Consider the following 14,748-nt stretch of genomic DNA (forward strand, 5'->3'; position numbering starts at 1 on the left):
CCTTTTAAAAGCATCTGCTTGTTGCTATTTCCATGTGTAAATTAAATCGATCAGCCGCGCTCCCTCCCCCCCCCACTCCTAAATTAAGTAGGGCTTTTAATCAAGTGATTTATGTCGGATCCGCAGCCCGGGATTAAGCTCACAGCAGCCGCGGGGGGAGCGGGGGGCAGGCCATAAATCAGTGCTCTCTCTGGGAGCGGTTTGGCGGAGGGGAGCTCTGCAGCGCGTGTTTACATCATCAGAAAGTGCTGCTATCACCATCTTCTGCTCGTTTCCTGGGGTGAGCAGGAGGGCAATTAAATATGATAATAAGCAGAGCGGGCTCCCGCAGCACCGCAAAGCCTTGCAGGGAGGTTGGGGGGGGATGTCGTGTTGCTCGGCTAGGAGGCACAAGCGGCCCTGCAGGGGGAGATGCTCTCTGCTGCCCCTATAGCGAAGACGTGTGATGGGTTGCCCCACCTGGCAGCCCCAGCAGCACAGCGCAGTGCGCTTTGGGCTCTTGCAGAACCCTTTGTCCTCTCCTCTTTCTTCTTTCTCTCCTTTTAAAGCCCTCCGGCTGCACAGGACCCAGACAACCTCCTGGCCCCTGCCCAGATGCTGCCTGAGCTCTGCTTTGTCTCCCTGCCAGGCACCGACTCACCGTGTTTGTAATTCCACCTCCACGCAGCTCCATGCAGGTTGAATGGCTGGCAGTGGGGACGCCCCCAGCCCCAAACCACCCCCCCACCCCCACCCCCGGCCCTGCAGCTGGACCTTGGCCGTGCTCTCAGCGAGGCTCTCAGCTGTACATCACTCCTTGTCAGCCCGCACTGCAGACACTGTCAGACACTTCTGGGCTGTGGTTTGCATCCAAACAAAACGTCACTGCTGCTCCCGGGGCCGGTTGTGATAACTCCTGTGTGCAACCTGAGAGCTGCCACCGTGCAGAGTGATCCCAACAGCCCCACTCCATGGACTGATGCTGGGATGTGCCAAAATCCCAACCTGTGGGTACATAAAGAACATCCCTCAGCATCCCATGGTCCTCCTGCATCCCAGCATGAGGATGCACCGAGCTGGGATGGGTCTGGGACAGCCCCAGGACCCCTCTGTCTGCACCCCATAACTCTCCCTTTCCCCTCCCCATGAGGTTTGGCTCTCCAGCCCTTGTTCTACATTATTTTAAGCTGGTGTAAGGCTCGCTCGTCTTTGTTACAAATTTATAACAGAGACAGAAAGCCTGCTAGGAATGTAATGCTCTAATACAGGAGGCTATAAATCTCAGCCTTTGTTGTGCTTGGGCCTCACTAAATCACTGCTTTTCCCTCTGAATATTAATCTGCTCTAAAAGTGCTGAGCGGTGCATCTTTCCCAAATGGCTTTTAGGGGAGAGGCTGATGTAAGGGCCGTGGCACAGCCCCATAGGATGCAGGGAGAAGGGATTGGTGCTGCAGGGATGGGGGGAGCAAGGCAGGGGGATGAAGGGAGCAGGGATTGGTTCTGGGGTGGCTCAGGACCAGGAGCATCACCCAGCCATGTGCCACAGCAGCACCAGCACGGGGATGCCTGGGGTAGGACAAAAGCCATTAAATGGGTTTCTGGGAGCCAAAGGGAGGGCTGAAAGGTGTTTGGCACTGGTGCAGCTGGAAAAGCTCTCCCCAAGCCAAAGCACACACAGCCTTGGAGCTCTGCGCCATTTAATTTGCCCGACGTTGCAGAACAGAATGCAGTTATTTATGGGGCTCTGCTGAGTTTGTTTCCTCCTCACTCTCAGTGCAGCATGGCGTTTTGCTGCTGCAGCGTTGTGGGGCCAGAGCTCCATCCCTCAGGAGCTCTGTGGGGTCAGAGAGCAGCAGGTCTGGGGTACGACAGAAGGTCTGGGCTCTGCCAGAGGGTTTGTTCTGAGCAATGCAGGAGACACAGAGCTGCCCTGGGATCAGCCCTGGCCAGGACACACCACTCAACAGCACAGAGCTGCACCCACCCAGGGGTGGCAATGGGTTCAGAGGGCAGGGTGCAGCTGCTCCCATTATCATGTATTAGGTGGGACTGGGTGTTCTCCTCAGCTGTATTTCAAGACTATCAGAGCAGCAGGAACATCACCCGTGTGTGGGGAATTAAAGACTATTATCTCAAGTCATTTTCTACCCACTCCTTGCACTGAAACCCCTGACAAGTTGCAGTTTACTTCCTGCACCCTGAGAGCTCTGCAAAGCTGTGCTCTGCTTCACCTGTGGGAGCAGCACACCTGGGCAGCATCCCATAGAGCCTAGGTGTGAGCAGGGCAGCTCTTATCCTATGGAGCACTAAATGCTGTTTGGCCTGGGGCTGTGCTGGTGAGGAATAACCCATTCTATTTCATTTCATTTTTGCTGTATGGAGCTCTGCCCCAACAGCTCACCTGCTGCTGTGGGGTTTCTCTGCACCCATGGGACTCTGCTCTGCCTGCAGGAGGTGCAGCAGGTGGGTACATCTCTGTTTGGCAGTGCTGTAGGCTCAAGCAGCTTGGATCCCTGGTTTGGGCAGTGCTGGTGTAGTGCTGTGTGGGCTTTGCAGCTCAGCTGCTGCTGCAGGCGTGGGGAAAACAGCACTTAAGGTGCCTGGTTGGTATCTAGAGCACTTTGTTATGCTGTTCTAATGAGTAGTTTGTTCTGTGAAGCCACCATGGGCACACTAAGAAGGGGCTCTGCTGAGGGGTACTGCTGGGTAACATTAGTGCAGCTCCTAATGCCCCTGGAAATAAAATCAAGATCCCAACTAAGTTTTGCCATCCCAGAGGCAGGTGCTGGCTTCTTGCTGCGTGCAAGGAGTTGGGCTCTGTGCTGCTCTGCTGCTGTAGAGCTGCAGCCAGAGGGAGAGCATGTCTCCTATGTATGGCTTTTACATGCAGAGCTGCAGTAGTGCTGGGTGAGCAGGGCAGTGCTTGGTGCTGGGGTGCAGCCACCACTACAGCTTTGCAGGGCTGAATTGCGTGTGCTGGGTGCTGAATGCTGCCTGTATGTCCTTTGCATCTACTCTTCTACAGCTTTGTTTTGTGCACGGTGCTGTGGAACCCATTGGAGCTGCCAGCCCTGCTCTGTGTTGCAGGGTGTAGGAGTTGAATGGTGCTGCAGGCAGGCATAGTGCTGCCCAGGTGCAGCTTGCAGTGCAAACGCTGCAGCACAAAGACTGCAGTGTGCTGCTGCCTGCTGGCTGGGAGTGGCTGTGCTGCCTCAGAACTGCACCAGCAGATGCTCCACTGGTTTGTTATGGTAGGGAAAATGTTGGCTGAGATTTGTGTGTGCCTCGTGAGCAGTAATTACTGTATGGCCCTTTCATAGTAGGAAAACATGTCCCCTGATGACAGTAATGTAAACTATTGACTGCTGGCAAAGAGTGGGAGCTCAAAGGCAGGGAGCAGAGCTGGAAGAAGTCATCAATAGTAATGGCATTTTTGCATGTATGTGTTACTGTGGGACAGGGATCGATCCCCTCATATTGCATTACTATCTGCTGAGCTGCTCCTCCTATGGAGGCAGCTCCTGAGCTGCGGCTGCTCTGCACACAGAGGTCTCTGCTCCTGGCCCTGTGGTTGTGAAGCTGCTCCTGGGAAGTGCATCTGTGTGTTTTTTCTGCCCTCTGAATCAACACAATGAAATACGGACCTTTGGGATTGCACATTGGTTTTATTACCGTGGCAGAGGTGCAGGTACAAAGTTAAGCTTGCAGAAGACAGCTATCATTGTACTGCATTCTGATTCTGTATTGCTAATAAGAGCCCAAAGTCACATGTTTAAAGTGCTGATAATGCCCCGACCTTGAGATGACTGGTTGTTTTCTTTTGTCTGATTGTTCTAAAAGCTGTCTGACCTCTAAAAAAGACATAGCACCAAGTCTAGCTTTAATCTTACAGTCAGTATAAATATCTACAGTCCATAAAATGACTTCTGAATATTTACATCCACCAAAGACTAAAAACTAACAGACGCTAAAAGCAGTGTTTCAGTCTCCTCCTGTAGAGTCCACCACAAACCAGCAGCTGACACTGGAGTGTATGAAGAACCACTTATAAAAAGCCTGAGGGCCGTTGCTGTGATGTAGTGCTGAGCTGGATAAGGTTTAACCAAGTCTCAGCTTGTGAAATAACATGTGGGTCTGCAGGCTGTTGCCTCAGGAGACCCAGAGGGATGCTGAATAACACACACCTCTGTCTCCCCATAGCAGTGTCAGGCAGCTGGGCTGCCCTTGCTGCAGCTTTTACTGATGAATGTTGATAGAGCGGAAGCTGCCCTCTTCACTGTTCTGCTCTTGTCCAGCAAGTTTTGCAATAAGTCTTTCAGAAAGACCCAACACAAGCGATGAGAACACTGTCCTCCTTTCCTTGTCTTCATTTCAAATGCAATATTTAAATGCAGGGTCCACACCGGTCATTTTGTGCACTGGTTGGGGTTAAACCAACTAGTTAGTCCCAACTAACTGGATCAGGGCTTGAACCCATCAAGCTGCAGCAGCAGGACAAGATGCAAGGCCTGGATGTGTGGCTGTGCTCCTGCAGAACAGGATGTACTGGACCACCATACTAGTTCATTCTGCACCCAGACCCATGTGAAAACAAATAGCTGTCTTTCCTAACGTTTAGGAGCACAAACAGCTGTTCAGTAAGTAACTGCAGAGACAGCAGTATAAATATTAACATATTTACAACATAAGTTAAAATGGTGGGGGTAGGGGTGCAGTATAAAGAGAAGCTGGTGCTATCCTGATAGCTGTAGCATTGTCTGCTACTAAGATTGGAACAGGAGAAGGGTCCTTAGGACTACTGACACCTCTTTGTAAAGCAGCCTGCTGGACTCTTTCCTTTTAAGTAGGTGCAGAGATGAAAGCTCTTATCTTCCAGTGTTGACCGTCCTTGCTGGCTTCAGGCTAGACTCCATTGGCACCAGCCTTGCTGCTCTGAGATGCCTCCAGTTTAGTCTGAATGTAGAAGTTGCAGATTTTAGGCAGTAGTAATACAAAGGCTTTTAAAATACAACTGAGATCCAAGTTCTCTGGGGTAAAGAAGCATTTTACTGCCAACATAGCTCAGCCTGGACACTCAAACTTGCCTGAAGTGGACATCCTACACCTAGATGTAAGCGGCTGTATTGCAATAAATTATTTGCAGAAGGGAAAGAGTAATGGAAAAGGCGAGTTACTGTACATATATATATATATATATGCATACACACATATATAGATACAGAAAGGCACTTAACACTGCACTGTTTCTGACAGAAGACAAGTCTATTCAAGTGTTTTAAAGCAGACTGCTAGGGAAAAGAACAAAGGGAACACTGATAACTCCCTCCAATTTGCCTGGAGTCTGCCTCGATAACACGGTATGTTGTGTTCAGCAGCCCTCAGTGCAGCTCTGATCCACAGTTTCTCCAGTCACGGCTGAGCTTAACATTCAGAACATCTTGTAGCACAGATTTCCACAGCTGGACTATAAGCTGTGTGACAAACAAGCTCCTTTAGAAAGCCTTAACGTTCTGAAAAGCTTACCTCTTGTTGGAGTGGCTTAAGTGGCACCTCTGAGACTGGTAATTTCTCTGGTGGCTGAGGTACAAACTCTTCATTCTTCAAAGAAAAAGATAACTTTAAGTCACAGAACCTTCTTGGAAAACAAAGCTCTAAATGGACCCCATACAGTCCCCTTCCTTGTCAGAACAAGGCTGTTCCCTGCAATGCATCTTTGTGAAACCTATCCTTTTTCCATCATTTCTCCTAAACTGTTTAGTAAGGCTATTGGGAAATAATTCCAGCTGCTGACATCGTATCCTCCTTCAGTTTTCTGCTGCTGCTCTTATCAGATTGGTCTAATACAAATTACTGAGGAATTCTCCTCAGTGCTGTGTTGAGAGCCACAGACTCTGGCTTTGTAACCCTGAATGCATTGGCTCTTTTTTGTCCTGGACAGTTCAGCCCGTGTTTGCTTGGACAGCTGAAAAGAAGCCATCGTCAACTAAGATAAATGTACCTGGATTGAAGTTCACTTTGTGTTTTTGCTATTTTCTGACCTTTCTTCCCTGTGTGATGGGGGCAGGATCCACCAGGGTCTCCTGATGTTCAGGAATGGATGTCATCACTTCCTCAGTCTATGGAAGAATACAGAGCTCAGTACAAGCAGAACTTCAGTTTCACTTGGAGGATGGAAAAATAGGATTCATGTTACAGTGCCTCACTTGTATAATGGTTCAACTATTAACCTGAGAGCTTCATTCAAATAACTCACCTTATTTTCTGGAAGAGATTGTGGCTTTACATCTATTAAGTACAAGGCACGTGAGAGCAGGAGCAGAGAAGGTGGAACGTTCTCTTTTAAGTGCAGATCTAGCCACTGTTAGGGACAAGAAAATGGCTGCAAGTCAGCACGCATTTAGCAGTCTTTGTACTTAGAAGATCTTAAAGCTACCTTGAGTTTGGCAGATGAAGTTTTGAAGCTACCACAATGAGAAAGTTCTGAAGACCTCAGAATACTTACAGGATGGACACCAGAGCGGAACTTTCCAGCTACTACTGAGATACCAACATCAAGCAGCCAACAGTGAAAACTAAGTGCTTTGTGCCTACAGCTTATCTGAAACCTGTTCTGGCTGCTTTAGAAGCTTAAAACACTTCTTCCCCCCCATCCCAGTCTTTATTTTGCTTCCAATCAGCCACCCACAGCACTTTGCTTTACAAAGTAACATGCCTATTTCATGTTTTAGATCTCAGCTATGCTATCCATTTTAAAACAAACACTTGTAGGAATTCTTAGAGAAATCTCTTTCTATCCTGTATGAACACTGTGCAGCCTTCTGTCCCAGGAGAAACCTTACTGAATGACTAAAGAGGAGTCGCTCACCTGTCTGAGCTGTTCCTTCAGCTGCTCCTCTGAGAGACCCAATGATCGCATTCCTCTGGCTCTGCATGCACTCTGCAGTTCAGACACACTTAAGCCACTGATTCCTTCCTTGGCAATCATCTGAAATGAAATGTTCCTATCTAGGCATACGGTAAGCCAAAACTTGATAAGCTTGAGGTTAAATAAATGTCTGTTTAGATAAGCGTGCATAAAGTCACAGCAAGGCAGAGACGAGACAGTACTGACATTCTGACTAATGCATTCTGCCCTTGAAAAATGACAGTATCCATCCAGCTACAGAGGATGAGAAATGCTGATCCAGATTTTAAGTGCAGAGAATTTCACTTTTCTATGCAATCCTACAGGTGGCCCCGAAAACTGTGTAGACTGCATGCTTTAAAGCTGAACCCACAGTTAGTCAGATACGTGCTTCTGAAGTGGTCATCTCTTTCTAGGAAGAGTCTTTCTACTCCTTCCTCTAAATCCCAGTAGTATTAACACCATTCCAAATTACAGTTCCTGTACAATCATAAGATGTAGGTTAGAATTGGCTTCTGGAGATCCTCAGTCCAACCTCCTATTCAAAACAGAGTCAGGCTAAATGTTGCTTTACACAGCTTGGATTTTTTTCCATTCCTCCAAAGCTGTAATCTGTGCTGATTTCAACTTACTTCATCATCAGTCTTGATAGTCCTGAGCCTCAGCAGAAGCTGAAAGCGGAGCAGATTATTGGTGCCAATGGGCTGCAGCTCAAGCAATTTGCAAAGCGCTACCAGCTGCGGCCGTTCCAAGTGTTCCAGGGTCAGTTCATCCTCAAAGAGCTTGGAGAAGCTCACGATCTCTTGGGTACTGGGTTTGTGACCAGTGTGACGTATCTTTAATTCAAAAGAAAAAGCCAATCAAAACAGAATCCCACCTTCTGAATCCTTCTGTCCCTCTAAAGAATCCCCTTCTGTTTTTCATGCTGGCATTCCAGCCTCTCATTGGAAACAGAATGATAGAGTTAAAAGGCACGTTTTACCTGGTGCACATAGGAAGAGAACTGTTTTCCTTGTCCTGTATCTGCTTTGTTCCTTTTGGCCATCTCTGCAATGGTCTCTTGCAAGAACTTTGCCAATTCCAGCTTTGCGTTTAATTTCTTCTTCTGCTTTTCTTCCTTCATTTAAGAAATAGAGCAGAATTAGAACTTCCACTTGGAAATCAAAAGGGAGAGGGGCTGTAGGACATAGATGAAATCAAACTCTTTGTGCTGTTGTACAGATAGCCTTGAGAACAACACAAACCTTTTTGGACTCTGTCTCAAATGTTGAGGGCAGCATTTCAGGAAAGAGTTTCAAGAACACTGGTAACAAAAACTCCATGAAGGGAACAATGATAAACACCAGGAAGGGAACCAGCCGGAAAAGATCCGCACAGGTCCTCAGCAACTGCACAAAGAAGAGCACAGCAGAAGCTATTATTCAGCTGGGGGCAAAGAAAAACAACAAAGAACTGTTCCAAAGAAGCACGGAAACCACATGGTTAAATGCCTTTAGCTACAGTAAGCCTCTTAATACACCATCTTAGCAAGTTGTTGTTTGGATGTCTGGCACTCACCCTCCGTCTCTCTCTCCTAGTGAGGACCTGACCGTGCAACAGCCTCCACACCATCCTGGCAGCAACTTTAGTGTCAATCCAGAGCAAGTGGAACCCGTTGTAATAATGCTTCAGTTCACCCACAACTTTTTGGTGCCAGGGCTTTTTCCCTATGGGGCTCTCTGTGCCTCGTGCTGGTGTTGGGGCAGTTGCAGCACCTCGGCTGGTCGCAGGCTGCTCCTGGGGCTCCCGGAGCACACAGGTGGATGTGTGGAATGATCTCAAAGCTTCAGTTGCAGAGCGAGGCAGGCGGGGATCCAGCTGCGTGCGGTGCTGCTGTCGTGCAAGGCGTACACAAGTCTTGTTTAAGTGCAAATCCACCAGCTGGACCAAAGCAATGGCTGGAGAGCATGGGGAGATGGAATGCAGGAGCAGCTGGGAGCCTCTGGAAGCAGAGAGGTGGTAAATGAAAGCACGGTGCTCTGTGGTTAAGCTGAGTGTTCCAAAGCAATCTGTGCCCTTGGTGCCGTAATAAATAACCTCAGGGCTGCTCAATGCCCGCAGCTCTGAGTGCTGAGCAGTACGTAAAGCTATTCAGCCCGGTACCGAGGCCCCATCCCCGCGGGTTCTAATGCATGCGAGCCTTACCTGGGCCTGGTCAGCGCCAGCAGCGCGCTCCAGCTGCGCAGCGCCATGATGCGACCGGGCCGTCCCCTCCTTCCCGGTACCGCCGGCCCCGCTCCGCACCGGGCATCCGGCCTCAGTCCGCCATGGCGGTCCCATCGCACCCCGCTCCCGGCGCTCTAGCCCTGCAAGCGGCGCTCTATGGTTCCCTCTTGCGTCGCGCCGTAGCGTTGCGTCACAGCCTCTACGGCGGGAACCAATCAAAACGCAGGACGCAACAGCGGAAGGGCGGGGTGGGTATGACCCGAGGTGACCCTGGAAGCGGCTTCTCATTGGCTGCGAGGGACGTGGCGGCAACGCTTAAGGGGGCGGGGCTTAACGGGTGGCGTCACGGGTGTGACGTCACGGCGAGGTGGTGGCAGGAAGGTGTGACGTAGAACGCGGCCGGGCCCGGCGGGATGCGGCCTATGCTCTTATATTGGCCTTGAGTCGCCCTGCAGGTGATGTCACAGCCATGCGGAGTGCTATGAGTGGGGCCTTCTGTAGGCCTCACTTGAGGCCTGCAACAGGTAGGAGGCAGCACCGGGTTCCTCTCGTGCCTTCAGGGCTGAGGCTTGTGTGGAGCTGGGCTCTTATTGCCTCACTGCTGCCCATTGCTGACAGCATGTTGCCCGAGGTGGTTTTCATCTCCTTGGGATAAAAGCACTCTGCCGTTAATCCAAGTGCTGTATTACTACCAAAACCACTTCTTAATGCCATGTAAGAATACAGTTTAGACCCTGGTTGTGATTTAAACACACTTAAGGTACGTATTCAGGGCTGTTTTCTGTGTGAATGAGGGCCGGGTGCTCCTGTTTATAAGGAGGGCCATGCAGCCTTAGAAGCTCTGTGTGATTTGGGGCACAGCTCCTGGAAGCAATGAACCGGCTTTAATTAAAGCCTTTAGGGAGAGCACAGCACCTCTCTGCTGAAGATCATCGTTTTCTCTCTGGGTTATTGTAAAGCACGGCAGCGTCAGATACACGAGGATGGTGCTGATGGAGCTGCTGTTGCCTTGAGCTGCTCAGGAGGAGCGCTGTGAGCAGGAATGCGGTGGATGGGGGGAGGCAAAGCCCATCTATAGAGCCCCGGGGGCTGGAGGGGGAGCAAAGAGCTCGTTCATTGTGATGGTAAGGGCCGCTGGGTCCACTCAGTGCGGGCTGAAGGGTGATCCTGATAAGCATCGCTAATTACATGTGAGTGCATGTTCTTAGCTGCAGCTTGTACCTTCCTCGTAGTCCCTGCACGCAGCCTGAGTGACAAACGTGTGCTTAAGCAACAGTTCCGCGTTCACAGGTTTTAATGACTTCTTATGCTGGAGGGTGGAGGTTATCATCTATCATCTGCTTGCTAACTTTTGCTTTCACCTCGATTTTAATGAGTTAAAACTCGCTTTAGCTTTGTGTGTTGTTTCTCATCCATCAGGTCTTTTCAAAGCAATAGGGAAAACTGTCGAGGAAAGGAAGAAATGGCGTGAAAGGAGGCAGGACGGGAGAAAAATGAAGGAAAACAGGAATTCCGGTCAGTAATAACGAGCAGTTTGAACTGCAACGTTTAGAGAAGACAGGAGTGAGAGAGAGAGAGCGAGCCTTTTTTAGGTCACCTCCATTTCTGCTGGCTTACAGCATTTAAGAAGGAGCAGAATTGCCTTTTAAGTTCCCTTTATTACAGCAATTACCCCCATCCCCCCACCCTCAAGCAGAGAAGAAAAGCACCTCATTATTGTGGGCGCTGGGCCTCAGGGTCTGGGCAGCGCCGTGAGTTTGGGAATCATCGCTCAGTCTTTGTTCAGTGACTCGTGAAGCTCTTCTCCCTCCACTTTCATGTTGGATCACGTCTCTTTTGCTCCCTAACGCCTCGTGTTTTACTGGCCGATACTTTGCTAACCGATGATCGTTCAGTCTTGTTTACTTTCTGTTCTCTCGTGCTTTTATTGCTTTCCGTTTCTTTTTGCGTGTTATTCTTTGTGCTGCGGGGAAGATTTATTGTGCGTAGTTTGGTTGTGTGTGTGTGGGGAAATAGAAAAGAAATCGGGAATTAATTGTGAGCATTTCAGTGCTTAATTGTGCAGCCTAATTAGGAACTGTTGAAGATGATGATGGTTTTTTTCCTCCATCCAACCCACATGCCAGACCTCAGATCAACACAGAACCATGAGGGCACGCTGGAATCTCCCTAGTAGAGCTGGGTGTTGTTGTTTCCCCCCCCAAAGCCTCGTGCCATCCAGCAGTAATTAAACGCATCTCAGCTGCTTTCGTAACAGCAGCACAGATGAGTGGCACGATGGGCTGCTGTGCTTGCAGCCGGGCTGTGCAGCAAGCTGCTGTTTGATTGCAAGGTTTGCACGGGCAGAGGACGGGCTGCTGTTTGACCGCAGGGGATGCCACAGGCTCAAGGCCGGGCTGGTTGCTCGTAGGGAACGTGCCGTTTGAGTCAGCTTGCTACTAGGCTGACTACAACACCTATGGTGCTTTGCGGCCAATGGGGCGCAGAGGGGCGGTGGCGGCGCTCGCATGCGCGGCGGCGGTGGGGGGGGGGGGGAGGAGGCGGAGGGCTCGGAGCGGGGCCGGGACGCGGGCCCAGCGGCACGGAGCGCCGCCTTCCCCCGCCGCCAGCGGTCGCCCGCGCCCCGCCGAGCGCCTCCCCCTTGGCCGCCGCGCCGGCCGGGAGCGGGCGGTGGGGGGGCGGGCGGGCGGCCTCCCGGGGCGGAGCCCGGCGGCAGCGGCGGGGGCGCGGAAATCGAGGCCGGGGCTCCCGTCGGGCCTGCTGTGCGGGAGGAGGCGGGCGGGCCTCCGCCGCCCCCGCCGCCGGCCTTTGTCTCCGCTGGGCTCGGAGGACGCGGCGGGGGCAGTTAGAATGGAACAGACTGAAGGTGAGGGCGGCGGGGGCGGCCGCGCCGTCCGCCCGGGCTTAAAGGGTCCGCGGCCGCCATGTTTGCTGCCGGCGCTGCGGCGCGGCCCCGGGGCGGGAGGGGACGGGCGGCGGTGGGCGGCGGGCCTGGGGAGCGCCGCGGGGGTCGCGGGGCGGACACGGGGCACGGCGGCACCGCGCGCTGCCGCCCACCGAGCGGCCCCGAGTTCGGGGTTGGGGTCGGGCTGTACCCGGAGAAGCGGGGCCCTGCGCTGCCCTCCGTGCATCCCGGGAGCTGTCAGGGCGGTCAGTGCAGCCTGAAGGTCTTCAGCAGATTTCAGCCATAAGTTCGTGCTGTGTCTGATAAAGCAGAGTGCGGTCACAGCTGTAGGAAAAGATTGTCGTCTGTCCTGGTGTCTGTTCCGGTCCTTCCTCTGGCTTGGTTGGGATGCGTGGAGAACGTTGTAGTTGGTTTGATATGGATGTTTTTAAAGAGCTGCTCAAAAAGAGGTTGCTCCAGCAAGCAAGCTGGGATGTGCGAGCTCAGTGCAGAGGGTGATGATCAAGGAGTGCGTGTTTTGGTTCAATACAACTGTTGTGCATCTCTCAGTTCTGCAGCTTCGCCTCACTTTGAGTGAGTCTCATCTAATGCACACATGAGATGCATTACAGCTCTTCCATTGGCTTTGTTGTGTGACACATGTCACTGTTCTTACAGCGTTTGGAATTGACAAGGGTCTGACTTTGGTTTTTATGTGAACAACAGCTTTTGGGCCTCCCCAAAGAACAAAAGAATTTCCTCCATGTTCTCGCTTCAACCCTGAGGGCTCCCAAAACCAAATGAATACGCTAAACTCAGCTTACTGCTTTTTTTGTTTCAGTACATAGGATTTTTACTGCTGCCCTCCGAGTTGCTTCGTTCCATTTCCTCATGGGAAACTTGTTAAGTGTTGCTTTATCAAAACCATATGACAGAGATGACTGTTTCTTCTGGCACTTAAAGCCCTTAGAAAGGTAGATGGGGAAGCGATCAGCCTCACCACAGCTTTAAAACACTGAGACAAGTTTGTCAAGAGGCCTCTGATTCACCATCTAGTCTCTGCTGGCACAGGCCCACTGAAGGCAGGAGGAATTCCCAGTCTGCAGTTCTCCTTGCTAATGAATCTGCATGCAGCTGAAAGCTGGGCCTCATCCTAATGGATGAAAAGTTTATATCTATGTTTTCTAGGGTGTCTAGAACAAAGTGGGACAAAGCAGCCTACAAATACGGGATGCAGAAATGTGAACAGTCATTTTATTTCGTTATTCTTTGAACACCACAGGAAAGGTATTTTGAAGGGAAGTGTGGGAATGTAATAGAATTCATCTTTCATCCCTTAAACCCAACGACCCTGGCCTGTTTCTGCCCAGCAGCTGTTTGTAAACACAGCAGTGAGCATGTGCTGGGGTGGCTGCTGCATGGATCAGAGCTTTGAGAGGAGCAGTGCCAGCACTAGACAGATGCAGGCACGCACTGGAATGGAACAGTGCAGAAAATGACAGTGAGTGCGTGTGGTGACTCAGGTAATTAAGGGGCGGTAGGACACGAGCAGATCTGAGAATCTCTCTGATTCTGTTTGTGCAGAGAGGAGCTGGATTGTTGCAGGCTTGGTTTGTACAGACAGCCTGGAACTTCTGCTTTCGAGGCTGAGACAGAAAGCACAGCTCAGGCTGACGAGGCAGTGGCACGTAGGGCTGACTCAAAGTGCTGCTTTTGGTTGTGGGTGAGCCAGCAGGACGGCTTCTATTCTCAGAGCAGATACCCCACATCTCTGTGTGGTGCCCCATCTTTAATGCCTCAGATTCATCGTGTGCTGAACCAGTTGTAGGCAGGGTTATCCACACGGAGCTTGTCAGCAAAAAGCAGTCACCTTAATTCAAAAAGGATTTATGGAAACTGTTGAAAATATATGGCAGGTAATGTTGATCTGCCTGAGGGTAGGGAGGCCCTCCAGAGGGATCTGGATAGGCTGGATCGCTTGGCTAAGGTGAATAGGATGAAGTTCAACAAGGCCAAGTGCCATGTCCTGCATTTTGGCCACCATAACCCCTATAGGCTTGGGGATGAGTGGCTGGATGACTGTGAAGAGGAAAGGGACCTGGTTGATGCTCAGCTGATGGTGAGCTGACAGTGTGCCCAGGTGGCCAAGAGGTCCAAGGGCATCCTGGCCTGTATGAGAACTAGGGAGTGGAGTGGTGGAGTTGCCATCCCTGGCAGTGTTCAAGAGGTGTCTGGATGAGGAGCTATGAGATATGGCTTAGTGGCTTGTGGTAGCAATGGTGATGGGAGGACAAGGGGGACCAACCTTGTGATTCTGTGATTCTATTTGCATGCTATGCTATTTATTATCAGTGCATGTAGTCCCCGCTTACTGCTGTGGTGACAGCCAGCCTTGGGTCATCAGGCCTCTTCTGCTCCAAGCAGGGCTCATTAGCAGGTCCCCACTGCCTCTCCTTGGTTTAGTGGCACAGGGAAATGTCCCCGTGTCTGATTTGCCTTTGGCTGAGACCCCTTCCTTTGGAGACTGTCCTCAGAGCAGCTTTGATTGCTGATAAGTAGCAGTGGGTCCTTCTGATGCTTGTGAGTTTCCCGTATGTGCGCTGCATACTGACCATATCTGTTCTCACTTGTTTTTGAGCTCTTTCTGATTGAGCAATAATACAGTGGGTAGATGCCTGCCTGTGTGTTTTGTAGATAAGTCCTACCACATTGCTGTGTTTTATACAAACTTGGAGAACTCTTTTCAGAAGGACAAAAAACATCCTTGAGTGAGGAA

The 14,748-nt window shown here is 50.9% G+C and overlaps 2 protein-coding genes across 6 annotated transcripts in view; one reads left to right on the forward strand and one right to left on the reverse strand.

The window, feature by feature from the left end:
* Window positions 1–3,630: 3,630 nt before the first annotated feature.
* On the reverse strand, window positions 3,631–9,247 carry LETM2 (leucine zipper and EF-hand containing transmembrane protein 2). Its single transcript, XM_072357071.1, has 10 exons — window positions 9,068–9,247; window positions 8,441–8,864; window positions 8,128–8,271; window positions 7,866–8,000; window positions 7,516–7,719; window positions 6,845–6,964; window positions 6,215–6,337; window positions 6,018–6,095; window positions 5,503–5,577; window positions 3,631–4,932 (listed from the first exon to the last, which is right to left on the reverse strand). Exons 1-10 carry the CDS (start codon window positions 9,112–9,114, stop codon window positions 4,882–4,884), a joined length of 1,401 nt encoding a protein of 466 aa, XP_072213172.1. The 5' UTR covers window positions 9,115–9,247; the 3' UTR covers window positions 3,631–4,881.
* Window positions 9,248–10,576: 1,329 nt separating this feature from the next.
* NSD3 (nuclear receptor binding SET domain protein 3) overlaps window positions 10,577–14,748 on the forward strand; it is a 30,029-nt gene continuing 25,857 nt past the window's right edge. For 4 of the 5 annotated variants that reach the window (XM_072357008.1, XM_072357010.1, XM_072357011.1 and 1 more), the window contains exon 1: window positions 11,816–11,954. The gene's annotated coding sequence lies outside the window, so the exon portion shown is untranslated. Of the gene's footprint in view, window positions 10,604–11,815; window positions 11,955–14,748 lie in introns of those variants that run through there. The other variant, XM_072357009.1, reaches the window with a different exon arrangement.

The sequence above is a fragment of the Excalfactoria chinensis genome, chromosome 25 (assembly GCF_039878825.1).
Source record: "Excalfactoria chinensis isolate bCotChi1 chromosome 25, bCotChi1.hap2, whole genome shotgun sequence".
Taxonomy (NCBI): domain Eukaryota; kingdom Metazoa; phylum Chordata; class Aves; order Galliformes; family Phasianidae; genus Excalfactoria; species Excalfactoria chinensis.